Source organism: Tyto alba, unplaced genomic scaffold (assembly GCF_018691265.1).
Source record: "Tyto alba isolate M040663 unplaced genomic scaffold, T.alba_DEE_v4.0 Super-Scaffold_40, whole genome shotgun sequence".
Taxonomy (NCBI): domain Eukaryota; kingdom Metazoa; phylum Chordata; class Aves; order Strigiformes; family Tytonidae; genus Tyto; species Tyto alba.
The window spans coordinates 17,477,664-17,493,899 of NW_024881316.1; the positions used below are offsets into that span (position 1 = coordinate 17,477,664).

Below are 16,236 nucleotides of genomic sequence, written 5' to 3' on the forward strand. Positions count from 1 at the left end.
CGCATCCAGCCCTTCAATTTGTGATTCAGAACCTTCCAGAGCAAAAGGTGGTGGCTTTGTAAAGAGAAGGACATCCCCATAACAAATGTTAAAGACTTTTGCATGGAATATATTACAAAGAAATCAGTAAAAAACACAAACTTTATTATTCCTGAAATAAATCCAACACGTTAAATTAGGAAACTTATGCAACTAATTATACCCTACCAGTATAAGCAGTATCAAAGAGCAGTATTTTTTTCTGAACATCTCATGCCATCTCTTTTTCAGAATGTCAATTAAGAATAAAAAGAATACAAAATCCTTCTGACAACTGAAGATGAAACCCAGAGTTAAATTTGCAACATATATGGAATTCCCCTTTGACCATTCTAAGGCAATGTCTCTACATTTTTATCAAACCAAACAACCCAAAATAATCTCAACAAACAGCAACACCAACAACAGAACCTACGACCTCCCAAGACAATGCTTTTGAAAAGTTACAGTATCACAGAATTTTAATGTAGGTGCATGCGCGTTAAATATGCACATGCTCCATGTGTAGGTGATGTGGTGTGGCATAAATATTTTACTAGCAGGAGTTTAAGTTACTGACTCATTACTCACAAATGGTATGAATGTTCTTTTCTGATTTTATAAGTGTTCATATTTTCGGTGTTCCTGAATGATTAAGAACAGAAGACTGTGGCATCTGAAAAGCAGTTTTGCAAAAACTTGCCGGAAAGATCTTAGATTTTTAACTAGGGCTTCCATGTCAAGAGCTACTAAGGTACACAGAAAGGGGCCAAGAAACATGTAATTTATGGCTCTGTTCCCCAGCACAACGTTACTGAAGTCAAAGGCCTTTGCTCGAGAGTAAATCCTTCCTCTAGTAGCAGAAGTTTGCAGAACAGCTGTCTCTTCCAGCATTTGGCAAATTTATATTTACAAATAAACTAACCAATTGACTTCTGAAAGTAGGTCACAACACTCCTTCCTCAGGTGGTTGACCTGTTTTTCTCTTGTTTGAAAGGGCAAAAAGAAAAAAAGAAGAGTGAACTGTGCATAATTCTCAGCTCTAAAGTTTTTTTCCCTATGGAAATGAGAAATTAAAGTATCACTTCAAGGATGGCTTCTTGTTTGTAACTGATGCTTAATTCCCCACTTCTTATTTCAAAAAACAAACAGGCAAGCCTAAATAAACTTCTAGATTGAAGACTTCAAACTGAAACTCTGAAACCACCCTTGCGTTACTTCAACCTATGTATCAGAGTGAGCTTCATTTCAGGAGACTGATGATCTACCCAGAAGGTCTCACCCCAGAGAGCCCATTCCTGTAACAGAAATAGTACAGAGCTGTAACAGGCTCCGCTGCAGTCAAGAATAGCTTAGAAGAGGTAGGAGCAGACATCTCATCCACGTACTCAGTAATGTCTTTGCAACTCAAGGCTACTTGTCTCAAGACTCCTTTTTTTTATTTTTTTTTCCTTCCCCACATAGTTGGATTTATTTTGTTGTTTTGTTTTTTAATTCTGTAAAAAAGTATGTTTTCCAAGATGCAACTGTACTTGATCAGGTGGCTGGAAAAAATTGATCCTGAAACACCAAAATTACTATCTGAATATCTGGCAGTCATTAAATCAGAATTATATGAATACATTAAAATAATTTATAGGCTGGCAGTGCGGATGGCTGTCAAATTGAAATCCAATGGAACTTCAAATGCACCTTAAACACTGTAGCAGTGACAGATCCTTAAAGGTAATATTGTTACTAGGTGCTTTTATATTACAGTAATGTTTCAAGCTCTTTCACACAGATCTGCTCAGATAAAAGATATAATGTTGGCATTTACAGCTGCCAAAATTGCCATTTGCAATTAAAAATTAAAACTGGCACTCTTTCTATGCAGGCAATTATCTAAACGCAACTGGCAATCTTCCTTGTTTACAGTGCTGCTGTGTCATGACTTCACTCTGTTTGGAAATCTACTCTTTTTTTTTTTTAGGTTTAAACTTGTCAACTTTATTTCCAACTCCAACTGTACTTGTTTTAATGATTTTCACCATGATCTCAAAGAGAAAGATCCAAAACTACAATTTACAGACTTTATATTGCAACTTCAGGCACTGCAGCAAGATAATTCCTAGTACATACTCTGGGAATTCTCACAATGTTAATTTACATCCATCTATGCCGCAGGATAACACCTGTAAGAACCCAAACAGCAAAATGAAACAAATAAGTGCTCTTCAAGAAGAAAGTTCAAGCTCTATGTGTTGATTTTCACGACAAAACAGAAAGAATGGGCAGATCTCCTAAGTGGACAAAAATCCTTCTACTGAGTAAAATACTACACTAAGTATGTTTCTACTGCTTGTTATCTACAGCAATTTTGATCTACTAAATAAATCTGTCCGCGAAGTATCTTATTAATCAGACTGCCATGTTTTTGGCAAAGTATTTTTTCACTTATAAAAACTTTTATTAAAGTCGGATTTGGGGATTCCCCTGCTGCTGGGAGAGGAGCACTCCTGAAGCTGTCAAACAGCTTTTAGGGAACAGTTGCTTTTCTTCCTGAAGCTGCTGTAACCGCTAGCTTGATTTGATTCTGGCAACAGTGGTGGAAATACAGTTAGCTACACCATATCAGTTGAAACTTCTGATTTATTTATATTTTCTGTAGACAAGCACAGAAATACCTCGTATTATATCCCCCAATACAGTAATGCCTGTCATCTTTTCCTTGCAATTTATCACAACGCATTCATCTAGGACTACGATCCAGCGCAACAACTCCTTGCCAGACTGTACTGCACGTCTTGCTCAGCTGTCCGAAAGGCTTTTGAGCCGGACCTTTCCCCCGAATATTACTAAAACTCGAAAAAAAAAAAAAAAAAAAAAAAAAAAAACAAAAAACAAAAACCAAAACAAAACCAAAAACCAAAATAAACAAACAAAGAAACAAACAAAGACACACCAAAAAAAAAAAAAAAAAAACAAAAAAAACAACAACAAAAGAAAAAACACTACGGGGGACTGCTACTGAACTAAGGAACACCTGTGACCCCGGGGATACTTGAAGTAGTTACGGGCTCAGGTCCCCCCCGCGCAGCTCTCCCACTCCAGCTCCCGCCAGCAAAGCCGCGCAAGTTGGGCAGCGCCGTGACACCACCGCTCTCCACAGAGCGATGCGACGGGACGCGTGTTTTAGTCACCGGCTCTTTCAGCACGAGGGCGACAGGAGGAGTCACTTGCTAAAAGCAAAAAAAAGCGCAGAAGCGGCAGACCGCGGAGGAGCGGGGCTGTCCGCGCAGGGCCCGGCCCCTGCGCCCTTCCTCGGGGGCGGCCGCCGGCGCGGCGAGCGGCAGGTGGGCGCGTCTGGCCCGCAGCATCCCGGGTGGGCGCGTCTGGGCCCACGCCGCCACCCGCGCTCCCCGCGGAGCGGCGGGAACCACGCGCGCTCGGAAAACGCGCGGGAGGAAGAAACGCGCCGTGCGGCTCCGCGGCGCTAACTTTTCAAACCCCTCAGCGCCGGCTGCCCGCGAAGCAAAACTGCCACGCCGTGGGGGCGTGGGTGGGGTGGGGGGTACGACCGGCGTCTCCACCGCGCCCCGCCGCCACGGGGAGGGGCCCGGGAGCGGCCGGCAACCCTCGCCCCGTCCAACCTCGGGGCCGGCGGGGCTGCGGGACCGCCGCGCAGCCCCCCCCCGCGCAACCCGGCGGCCTCAAGCGCCGGGGAGACAAGCGAGCAACGTGTTCCCCGCCGTGCTCTGCCCCCCGGCTCTTTCCGCCGGGCGACCCGAGCCTTTCCCCCCCCCGCAACCTCCTGCCCCGTCGCCTCCCGCCGAGGGCTGCGCGGATTTTCCGTCGCCCGCGGAGCGCCGCGCCGCAGGTGGCGGCGGTGGCTCCCCCGCCTCCGCTGCTGGGGGCTCATGGGCACTTTCGGCGCGACTCGCGGGGGACTCGTCCTCCCCGGGGACCGGCCGCGGAGCGATGCCGCGGGGAGCGGAGCGGGAGGAGGGGAGGTGCGCGGCGCGGCTCTGGCCGGGGGCCGGGCCGGGAGGGGGCCGGGCCGGGAGGAGAGGGGAGCGGGGTCGGTACTCACACGAAGGCGTGGTAGACGAAGGCCCAGCCGCGGGGCCGCTCCAGCACGTTGTACAGGTAGTTCTGCAGCCGGCGGTACTTGGCGTTCCTGCGGCAGCTCGGCCCGCTGCTGTACGACAGCGGCTTCCCCAGCAGGCTCATGCGGGCGCCGTGCTTCCCGCGGCGGCCCTCCCGCAGCCCGGCGGGGGCGGCCGCGCCGCCGGTGCCCAGGAGCAGCAGGCCGTCGCCGCGGGCCGCCGCGCTCGCCAGCGCCCTGCCTCGGCCCGACTCCACATCCTTCATGCCCGCCGCCGCGCCGCTCTTCACCCAGAGCCCCGCGGAGCCGCCCTCCTCCCCGCCGCCGTGGTTGCGGGGCATGGCATCACCCCGGGCGCCGGGGCGAGCGCCGGGGCCGCGGCGGAGCAGGGCGCGGGCGGCGGCGGCCAGGCACCCCGCGGCGGCGGGCCGCAGGAGGCAGCGGGGGCCGAGGGTCTCCGGGCGGCGCCCGCGGGGCGCGGGGGCGCGGGCCACTTTGGGCGCCCGGCGCGGCGGGCCGGGCTGCGGCAGCTTCGCGGGGGCCCCGGCGAGGGAGCGGGCGCCCCCCCGGGGGGGCTCGCCGCCCGGCGTGGCTCCGCGGCCCGGGACGGGGCGGCGGGGGGGGGGGTGGGGGGGGTGGGCCGGGGGGGGCAGCTCCGGCGGAGAGGCCGCGGGGGCGAGGGCTCCGGGCCGCGGCTCGGCGGTGCCTCCCGCCGCCCGCTCCCTCGCTGCCTCCCGCGGCGCTCGGCCCGGCCGGGCCGGGCAAGCTGTTGCTCTGGCTCCCGGCGGCGGAGAAAGTCGGCGAGGAGGGCGGGCCGGCGGGGGCAGGCGGGGGCCGCGCTGCCGGGCGCCTCCGCGGCCCCGGGGTGCGAGCGGCGAAGGCGGCGGCGGTGCCCGCGGCGGGGCGGGCGGCAAGCGGCTGGCGGGACGCGGCGCCCGCGGGCTACGCGCGCTCCCGGGAAAGGTCCATGTAAGTCCGAGAAAGTAACAAAACTGCCGTAAGTCTCGGCGGCGGCGTGGGGGCGGCTCGGCCGGCGGCGGGACCCCGCTGCGGGCGGGGAGCGCGGCCGGCCCGGGCGGGGCAGAGCGGGGGAGCCGCCGGGTGTCCCCCCGAGGGGGCGGCGCAGCCCGGCACGCCGCTCCGGCGCTTCCGCCGTGCCCCGGCTCCGGGAGGCGGTGGGAGAGCAAATCCCAGCGGCGGCGGGGGGCTGCCCTCCCTGCGGGCTCCCCTCCACCCCCAGGCCCCGGCAGCTCCGGCCCCGGCGCGGTGCGGCCGGAGCGCAGCGGTGCGGCCGTTCGGTGCCCGAGCTGTGCCGAGAAAACAAAGCTCCCCCTGCCGAGAGCGGGCCTTTAACTCCCCGCCGCATCAAGGTGAGCTTGCGGAAAAAAAAAAAAAAAAAAAAAAAAAAAAAAAAAAAAAAATCCACCCCGCCACGCCGCAGGCGCGGCCGCTACGCACCTCCCCGCCCAGAGCCGGCGGGAGCCGCGCCGGCTTTGGCCGCTGTTTAATGCCGGTGCTCGGCGGGCGCCCCCCCCCCCCCCCCCCGCCCCCCACACTCACCCACCCACCCACCCACCCCGAGTCCCGCGGCTGCCTGCTCCGTGGGCAGCAGCCACCCGTGCCGCTCCTCGGGGCTCGGCAGCGCCCGTCGCCCCCCCCCCCCCCCCGCCGGGGGTCACCGTGGGAGCCTCGTGGGAGCCCCGTGGTGCCCCGGGGGAGCGGGCGAGCCGCCACCCGCGCGCTTCGGCACCCACATCGTGAAAAAGAGCCTCGGGTTTTGCAGCCCGAGCACCGCAACGGGAAAGTGTGACACTAATTCGTGAAGGGTTAATGAAAAGCAATAATGTCGATGCTAATGGTATGTGAAAATCAATAGAGGCATTCAGAAATTCAATTAAATTTCGGTGGTTTTTTGCTTCATACCGGCTAGTTAGAGGCCAGGCTCTGAAGCCTTTGATTAATACACCATCTCCAACTTTCAGAAAAGAAGAAGTAAGCGGCGAAGTAGATGCCATATTCTGGCTGGGGACGTCAACTCGTGCCTCAACTAAGGAAACCTGGAAACATCAACAGTACTAAAATACTGCTACAATGTCTCCAGAGCCATTCAATCAGTTGTCTTTATTTAAAGAGCTTAATCTTGTGCCTTTCCTCACCGCACTTCCTCCTCCACTGCAGGCAGATTCGAACAGGAACTTTTCAACATGTGAACTGCAGTGGCCACTCACGCTCGCGATAAGGGATGGCAGGAACAGCACACATGTCAAAACAGATGTTAAGTAGTTGATATAAGTATCCACAGCAACCCCATTAATATTTAAGCTTTCCAGTGGCACATATCTACTCCTCTTTCTTTGAATTGTAAATGGAGTTAGTTAATCCTTCATTTACTACTTGTTTGCATTTCCCTGGTTTGATATGCAAGTGTTTACACTCTTCATTTTTCTCATCCCTATGTACTTGTTTACAGCCGAAGATGCCTTCCACATTAGCTGGGCCTCCGGCACCACGCTTAGATTTATACTCTACTGACCTCAGTCACTTGAGTAAAATATTTGAGTGCAGGTACTCAAGTTCCAGCAAGGTGAAGTGTGCCGTCCAACTGGGACCGCAGCGGTCCAGCCTGCTCCGTGAGGCTCGCTCGTGCCCCGGCCCGCCCGTGGTCACCCCCTGAGCTTCGTTTAGTTGGGGCGGGGGGGGGCCATGGCATGGCTTGCCGCAGCAGAACTGCACGCACGCAGCGCTGTCGGTAGGATCGAGCCTTTAAACTGGGGATTTGGACAATACACTACGAGGATTACTGAACTCCTGTTCCTGATGTGCTTTTTGTGATCTACGAAGAAATACTGTTATAATTCTGTGCCCTCTAGTGGCGCTTAAAATCATCTATTAATTTAAGTAATAGTAAGGAAAGCAGTCTGTGAGCACAAATAGCATGGGCCAACATTGAAATGTAGCCATAGAGGCCAGGACAGCTAGAAGCAAACGAAGGTAATGCTCTTAGTGGTGAAGTAAGTACTTTAATTTTACAGTGTGTGAATAAAAGTATTTCCCCATTTATTATCTTTTAGTATCTCTTATTAAATAATGCTTTCAAAAGTATATATTATGGTAATTAATCTAATCCCTACTCATAAGTATGTCAGATAACCAGGGCATGATACACTGGTTGAATGCTGAGTAGATCGTTAGCACCCAGGCAGCTGCCTGCCCCATACCAGGCAGAGGGGCCGTGCTATGTGAAAAAACTAATCCTCCTCTAAGTATTTATTGCAAAATACAGATCTACATTTATCCAACAACAAATTCCCCCGATATTTTGGCTTCAGACCATATAATACCTACAGAGATGAGTCGTGTGAAATTCTAGCGTGTCCACATGGTCCAAGGTCGCCCTGGGTTCAGGTGTCAGTAAGAGGATCTACTTGACGAAATCTCCAAGGCAAGAACATCCCAAGGAATCTTGACTTCTCAAGGCTGCAGGTACAGTATATCCCACCTGCAGGCAGGACAAGGAAAATGGCACGACAAAGTTCAGCTGGGGAGTAGCCGTTACTGTAATTTATGGCAAGTGCTGACAACATAGTCTGCCAAAGTTGTAAATCATGGGTTTTAAGATCACGTTGTATTATTCCAAATATATACATCAAATGTTATATATACTGAATTGTGGAAGAATCAGCTGATAGATGTAATCTTTTCTGATCAGGACAAAATGTTACATATGTTTGGGATTTCCAGGATTCTCTTTCCAATGTGTTACTTGTGATATGCTGTCTTAAATCAGTATTTCTGGATTCTGTTTTTATAAGAGAGGAAATAATTTAAACAGCAGTGATATTCCCATATTAATAATATGTTTTTGCAACAGCATGTGAACTTCTTTTCTAAGATATTTACGAATGCAATTTTGGGTTAGCCACACTAGAAGTTAAAGCAGGCCTTCACAAGGACTAAATTTGCAGATCAATAACAGGAATGCTGAAGAGCACTGGTGTAATCATGACACAGGGTAGATATTAAGAGAACAACCACCTTGCTACAGGGCAAAAAAAAGAGGGAAACAAAGAAGACCAGTGGTGTTGGAGGTCAGTGGCTGGAGTTGAGGATGTCCAGTTCCATGCCTCGCTCCGTGCTGCCAGGCCAGGAAGGAGCTGGAGCCTGCCCACGTCGAGTCCCAAGCAGCTAAGCATGTAGTTGCCTCAAGACACAGATGCTTACTGAGCTGCTGAAAAGCAGTTGTGTACCTATACGCAGCTTTTAGTATATACTTGGTTTTGAAAAATCTGTCTTTGTGCCTGAATTACATATCTGTCACAGGGGGTGGTAGCAATTTGTTCGCAGAGAGAGGGATTGTTAGCATAAATTCAGGGAACAGTGTAAGATGCTCAAAATACTGCAAAGGGAGAACGGTACAAATCACGTACATACAGTGGCTGTTTTAAACAGAAAAGCAGCCAGAGTGCAATCTGGAGGGCCTTCGTAGCAACGCTTTGCAAAGGTCAGTTTACCATGGTATCATGTTTTGAGTTCATTTGAGTTGCTTGTTAATAACCTTTTTTGTGTTATATAATACTGTGTGGTATCGTGTATGCTCGAGTTTTGCATCTCTTTGTAAGATTTTTAGCTTCCTGCCTAATTATATGGAGGAGGGGATACAGATAGCTATTCTTGGTGACAAGCATACAAGAGTCAGGAATAAGTTTTCAAAGCACTTAGGTGTTAGGAACAACTCATTTGTTAGGTGGACCTGTTGTGTGGCCTGTAATACATGCTATGCATCTTCAGGAAACCCCAAAATGAGCATCACTGTTCCATAATAGATCATTAGCAAAATGTCAGATGAACAGCATGTTAGCAGTTGTTGCAGAGCACCAATATCAATATTCCAAAATGTTGGAATATTATATATATTACATTAATATTTCAAGATGTTGGAATGTTTTCCTGCAAGATTTTTTTTCACATAAATGAAAGAAGCAAGACTGTCAGTAGCATGAGGCATTCATGCACTGAAAGCAGCAGAAAGGACTGCCCAAGCTTCCCGGTGTATTATTCCCGGGATCACTTAACCTTGAACTCGAGGGAGTACCTTCAAAAGTAATTTACTTTTGATGCCCCTTTTATGTGTTGATATTGCTATTAGACTGCTATGAGGTTGCTAGCTCTGAGGAAGACCTGTCTCCACAAAGACCTGTCCCGATACCAGACTCTCATTTTGAGCAGACCATGGCCAGCACTGATAATCACTCTGGGTTACTACCAGCACAGGCTAAATTTTAATTGGAGTATAAGACGTGAATGGCTCTTCCGCAGTACCTGTGCCTCCTTGCCTCCTTGGCTGGAGGTATGCTAGAAACACTTCTGCCTGGTTATCACACCTGTGAAGACCAACTCCAGTTCGTGGGCCCCTTCTCCTGCCAGGAGCTGTTCGCTCCCGCCCAGCAAGAGGAACGGTTTGGCCTCCTCCCCTTCCCTGCTCCAGCTCAACAGCAGAAATTCCCAGCCTTGCTTCTGTGCTGTCTGGCTGCCCTACCAAAATGTTCATTTTGCTTCCTGTCATCTAGTATTTCCTCTCACTAATCAGATATTCATCCCTGATAAGAGAATTAATTGATTCCATTGATTCCTACTTAACTACATATCTAAACATCACTCTCCCTTAATAAGGCATGCCTCTGTGAAGCCACTGTGAGACTCCAACACTCCTAAATAGCTCTTCTGTTCATCTCTTTTGCTTTCTCTTTCATTTCATGTTGGTTTGGTGGTTTGGTTTTTTTTTGGTTTGGTTGTTGTTGTTTTTTTTTTTTTTTTTCTTACTATTTTGTGGTGCTTTTCTTCCTTCCTTCCTAAGCTTCCTCCCTCTGTGATTCAACTATCTGGACTCCTGAGCAAACAGTCTGGTGACAAAACAAGACCATATGTTTTGAAAGGTGTCAACCCTTCCACAAGTGCAGGGCCTGCACCATAGACCATTCCCACTCTCTAATCTAGTGAAACCAAAGCATTTTGCCATTACAAAAAAAAAAAAAAAGGAAAAAAAGACCAAAAAAAAGAGACATGAGTCTATACTGAGAGCTGCAGAGCAGTTTACCATGCACAAGCTGGGAATATAACATAAATATAATAAAATATGAAATATTTTTTCAGATAGAAAGGTTTCATTTTGCAAAATATTTATATTTTCAAAATCATATTCCCCAAAATACCTAGAAGTTTTGGAGAAAACATGCCAATCAAAAATGTTAATGTTTAATGTAATCTTTTGTATCCAAACAGTTTATAAATGAGAAGAGATCCTTGGGATCCTCGGGATATTGTCTTCAAAACTGCCTGTTTTCAAGGAGAAGACTGCAGTTTGTCTAGCTTTTGCAAGTCAGCAGTTCCTTCCAGCAGGCGTGGGAACAACCCACAGCAGACCTGAAGAAACCCAGCAAGATCAGAATACGGCCATTTAGGAATTCAGCAAGAAGACATTATTTTTTCAGGTTTCCAATGTAGGAGACAAGTAAGGATATTTTTGGTTTGGATTTGTTTCTGGTTTCATTGGGTATGCAGGAAATATTCTGTGAAAGCTCAGGTTGATCCCTAGCGTTAACAAAAGACACGGCAATACATAATCTTAGTTTATGCATTAGATCATCTGCAGATGTATCTGAAAAAAGCTGATGGATGATATTTTGATGTATCTCATTATGAGCTTTTCCTTTAGACTATAGTGATCTTCATTATTTACCAGACACAAACTTCTGGCCATCTCTTTCCCCTTCTTTGCGCATCTTTTCCACTTGCACTTTAGCAGCTCTGATTTTGAAAATTCCTACTCAGCTGTGACATAATCTTTGAAGCACTGACATTTTTGACACTAATATTTCAGAATCACCTAAAATTTTTTCTTCTGAAAATACCTAGAAGCTCGTCAGTCTTCACTTGAGTCATCTGGAACATACTTTGCATTTATGCTGTTTGTTTCCACAGACTAACTTGTAGATACAGGAGACGTGCTCACCTTTGCTCTCTCTGGCCTAAATAAATTAAAAAAAAATCTATGCCGAGTAGCATGGCAAGAGCCAACTGCTTCAGATGCTCTTACCTCAGGGTGCTTGCACTTCAGAAATGCTGAACATCTTTAGGTGTTGCTCCTGGGCAGCAGAGCGATGCTGAGGCTGGGGGGAGTGCTCTGCCCACTGACCTCTAGGACAGGTTGGCAACATCATTAATCTCACCTACAGGACACAAGAGGAGATACGGTCTGCGTGTTTCTGGCCAGTTTAAAAGGTTCCTTGTTTGGTACCCTGGCTTCTGTGACCTTCCTATGGAGGTGCCTATATGCTTCATGCATTATTGAGATGACCTAGTCCTAAAATAGGAGTCCGGTTTCTGCTCTTGGAATAGGACTTACATTTTAGGGGTTAAAGCACAGAGTTTCCTGCCATCTAAAGCCTCTGTTGAAATCTAGGAGTGACATACTGTTCTCAAAGATCATCAGCTGTTCATCTTGCATACAAATGCACTTGTGTCTTAGGCTTTATTCATAGCGCAAATACAGGACTCAGAACTAAATGACTGTAATTCATTGTAACTGGAGTAACATTCTTTCTAAATTAGATGGTTAATCACCAACCTAATATATTCTGCAGGTGCATTTAAAAATAAAAAATAATATACTGCCATTTTTCATAAAAATATAAAAATATTTGGCCTTTTCAATGTGCCTGTTCAAATGATTTGACAGCATCTATGATCCTCAAAAAATTTGAATAAGATGTGCCCTCTGAATTATCAAAGTGACATAACGAGAACTTACTCATAAGCTAGAGGCACCGCAGAAAGCTGGAATAGATATGAACTCTGACAACACATTTTTCCATTAGTGTATCAGAGGACAACTAGTCATTGGAAACCTTTTGTAAGAATTGTATGCTTGGGGCTCCTCCTTTCTGCTACTGCGTTCCTGTTGACTTCAGTGAGATTTATTCCTGTCAATATGTAAACCGTAAAGGCTGAGGGGAGAGTGTTTAAGGTCAGTAGGGCCCTGTTGGATGAGTAAAGAAAATCAGTTGAAGCTGTAGCATGTCAGAAAATAAGTCCTTAGGCTTCTACAGGCATGGTTAGGCACTTGGCTTACCCATGTTCTTAAATCTCATCTTAAGCATGCACTTCAAAAATCTCCATTAGGAGAAACATGAAAACCAGGAAAGCAAAGGTTAAGAGGAATATAGTGAGGATCTAGTGAGGCTGTGAGGCAACAACAATAACAAGACAGAGTTTACAACAACAGGTAAGCAGGAATCATAAACATGGGGAATAAGATGATAGTAGGGAACAGGGCTTTTTCCTGCATGGCTTGAAGGGGTGGTCTAACAGCTGTACTCCTAGAGAAAGGTGGGAAGTAGTTATTTCATTTCAAAAGAGAAATAAAATAGAAGCTGCAATGCATCTAAAGCTAGCTTGTTTTATGTTTCCACATATATCATTGTCTGCAAGGAAACGTATGAGCCAAAAGTGATTTTTAATATCCTTGTAGGGTTGGGGAGAGCACAGTTAAATACCATAGGCAAGATTTACTATGGGAGTATTTACATGAGAAGCAAGATATACAAATATAGATAGAAGCCAAAACCCACCACCTTTTACCATGAGGGTGGTTGGACACTGGCACAGGTGTACATATACGTTGTGAAATCTCTGTCCTTGGAGTTTTTCAAAGCTTAGTAGCCCTCAGGCAACCTGATGTAACTTTGACGAAAGCCATGTGTTGGGCAGGTTGGAGTGGATGACCTCTAGAAGTTCCTTCCAACCTAAATTATTCCATGAGTGTAGATGACCTAGGGCAATGAATACTTTATGACCTACCCTGTGAAATAAAAACCCATTGATAAGTTTGACCTGGTCAATACTGTAAGGACACATAAGTATCTGTCACTGCTGATATCCTGCCCCCGCTGCAAAATCACAAACCTTATGTGCAGGGGGCAGAGGGTTGAAAGGATGGCAGTGGTTTCTGCCTTTGATCTAATAGCTCCTCCAATTGCTTCTCTAAAAAGAGGGAACATGGGAGAATGAGCAGAGATGTCGTAGAGCAGCCCTACGTGAGCATAACTGCGAGGAAGAGCACAGGACCAAGCGCTTGTCCTGTCTCCACCATGGGTCCCACCACTCTGCAGCCCATTGCCTGCTCCTGCCTTTCTCCAGCCCTCTCTGCCATAGCAAACATCCTTCCTTTGCTCATCTCTTTAATTCCCTGAGATATGTATTTCCCTCAAATAAAAAGGCAGCATTCAAAAATCTTTATTTTTTAAAAGGGAGTAGTTATTTTAGTTGCCCTCCATAATAGACCATTTTAAGAAAGTGTTGAGTGCTCCTGGTTTGAAAAATCATGTTTCTGTTAGCATTTCCCTAGTAGGAAGTTGAAATCTCTAGTCCTTTTTGAAAATCTTGATCAAACTTTGCCTCTGGTTAATAGGACATTCACATTAGACCCACTTAGGTTGTTTAATTTAAGCAGGGGTCAAATTCTGCCTCTATTTTGTTATTCTGCCTAAAGTTTTGTATTCTGCAGGGAGGTTCATTGGTTCCAACTGATGAGAAGAAGAAAATAATCGGCTCAGGTTGGTTATACCATAAATGCTTGGAATGAAGATTAAACATTATTATTATGAGCAACTTCCAGCAGGGTTTAAAGTGTTGAAATTTAACCTTGCCATGTGGATCCCTATCACTTAACTTTAATGAGTAACCAGTAGCAGGAGAGTTTCCTATATCATGTGTGCAGTAGCTGCTGAAGAGAGATATGACATATTATCTAGACTAGTTTATAGAAGCAGCTATCCTAGCACTGCAATAAAGAGAGAAACTAGGAATTTAAGCCATCATCTTCTAAAAGGTGCGTTTTAAAACTATGGTTCTAAAATTATTTTTATATTGTAAATATCATGTACTGGAAGCAAAACTCTTACGTATTCCAAAAAGAAATGATGGCCCTAGGTGATAATGATGGGTGATAAATAAAAGCCACAAACTCCCTTCATAACCGAGCTGGAAATGGTTATGACTATTACTCCACTTTTCTTATGTTAGATCCTGATAGCAAACTTTTTTTTTTCTTTTCTTTTTTTCTTTTTTTTTTTTTTTTTTCCCCCCCTCAAAATATTTCACTGGAGCAGAAGTGAGAAATAGTTGAAAGCTTAGAGATGAGTGTTTTGGAACATTTTGCAGAGCATGCTGTCTGGGGCCATAAACACGCGATTCGGTTGTAACTTAAAATATCTGATTGAAGTTGTTCTTTCCATTCACTGTCTCTTTCCATATTTAAATCCATACAGATAAGGATACCTCTCTGTTTCCAGAGCGAATCTGTACACTTTAGTGTAACAGCAGAGGCAGTTTCCTGCTGAAACAAATGAGCCACAGATAGTAACAAATATTTTATTGTTTACTTCTTCTCAACTGATGAAGAATCACTGCCTTTATTTTCTAAAGAGGGGAGCATTTGCAGTGCTGATGAAATTTTCATAAGAGCAATGTTGCTTTAGATCCCAAGTAATATTGATCTGGATTCTTATTCCCCATTAAAAAACAAACAGGTTTTCTTTCTTTAATATAGTATATGGCATTCTCTTTCATTCATTGCCTTTGGCTGAGGAGACTTATTAAAGGCATTTTGGTTTCATGCACTGCATTAGTTAGGAGTAATAATTTCCACCGGGTAACCTTACCTCCTCTTGCATAATTCTTTGCTGCCCACTGAACTGGCACGTTCTCTTCCTAAAGCACACCTCTGAAATTAAACAATATGCTTTGCAAAAGGGGAGAATTCACAGCAAAACACACATTGTGGAAACGCCCCACCATCCTGAGGCCACTAAACATTATTTCTTCTCACTTAAGACAGGCTGCTTGAAGGAGGCTGGTGCTGGAAGACCGAGCAGCTGTGGGGGAACGGAATGAAAACCGGCGGCCCTAAAATTTATCTTTATTTGACACCGTCCTTAGCGCTGTGATGCTGCTGGTGAACGCCAACATCGACGTGCGGGGCTGACCGCATCCTCAGCCTCCTCAGCGTGAACCGCATCCTCCTCCGCATCCTCCGCACCGCCCGGGCCCCGGCGGCCCCCCCGGGACCGGGGGCACCACCGGGGGCCGGGCCCGTCAGTATCTCGGTGCCCTCAGCAGGTGGCAGTGGCGGCCCACGGCGGGGTGGGTGCGCGGAGCCCCCCCAGAGCCCGCCCGCGGGGGGGGGGGGGGGGGGGGGGGCGGCCGCTCCGCGGGGCTCCGCGGAGGGGCTGCGGTGGGGACGGGGCGAGCGGCCGCGCAAGGCGGGTGCCGGGACGCGCCCTTCTCCTCCCACCTCCCCGGCCCCTCGTCTCCGCACGCAGCGTGGCTCTTTTCATAAACGTTCAGTAATTCCTCAAAGGAATTTCAGAGAAAAATTGATGTAATAATAATAATAATAATAATAAATAAATAAAAAAAAAGGCAAACCCCCCCAACAAACAACCCACCCCCAAAAAACTTCACAAGCCCCCCCACATTCCCCAAACCAAATCAAAAGTATTGCTCCCCTATTCACGCAGTTCCTTCACCATCATGGCTGTGACCGGATTTGTGTGTAAATGGTAAAAACATCACGGTAAAAAACACATCTCTGTTAAATTTGATCGTGAATTTAATGCTGTTGTGACCAAATACTTCTGTGGCTGCTTACACAATGGTTTATAAATGTTGCTAGTCTTGAGCCATTCCCTGAAGGGAACAGATACATAAAGAAGCATCCATGTAAAAATATGTTAAAACAATTAAATTTCAGAGAGAGCAATCCCTCTTTATTTGAATTTCCAAAATATTAATCATGTGAACGTGTTGAGTTTATACAGACAGCCATGGTAAATGGTGTCTGCATTTGTCTTCTTTTTTTTTTTTTTTTTTTTTTGAGGTATTTTATACACTTCTGTAATATCTTTTTTTATTAGACCTTAAGTGTTTTAAAACAGCCTTATGTTAAATATAACTCTTTCTTTAATGACTACCACACATGATTACATATTAAGAGGATTAGAGTTTGCAGGAACAATTGTTGAATGGAGTTTGTTTAATTAGTACTCATCTACATAAGGGTAGTTGAGATGCTG

At 46.8% G+C, this 16,236-nt stretch overlaps 1 protein-coding gene and 1 long non-coding RNA gene across 4 annotated transcripts in view; one reads left to right on the forward strand and one right to left on the reverse strand.

The window, feature by feature from the left end:
- KCNQ5 (potassium voltage-gated channel subfamily Q member 5) overlaps positions 1–4,509 on the reverse strand; it is a 286,586-nt gene extending 282,077 nt beyond the window's left edge. For both annotated transcript variants that reach the window (XM_042803307.1, XM_042803308.1), the window contains exon 1: positions 4,091–4,509. In XM_042803307.1, coding sequence (XP_042659241.1) covers positions 4,091–4,446 — 356 coding nt within the window. In that variant the 5' untranslated portion in view covers positions 4,447–4,509. The remainder of the gene's footprint in view (positions 1–4,090) is intronic.
- A 240-nt stretch (positions 4,510–4,749) lies between these two features.
- On the forward strand, positions 4,750–15,299 carry LOC116964131. Of its 2 annotated transcripts, none has more exons than XR_004408577.2 (3): positions 4,750–10,613; positions 13,668–13,716; positions 14,996–15,299. It is a non-coding gene; the product is annotated as an uncharacterized LOC116964131 (long non-coding RNA). The 2 variants fall into 2 exon arrangements; XR_004408576.2 differs by lacking the exon at positions 13,668–13,716 and having other exon boundaries at positions 4,750–7,588; positions 10,385–10,613.
- Positions 15,300–16,236: the final 937 nt, after the last annotated feature.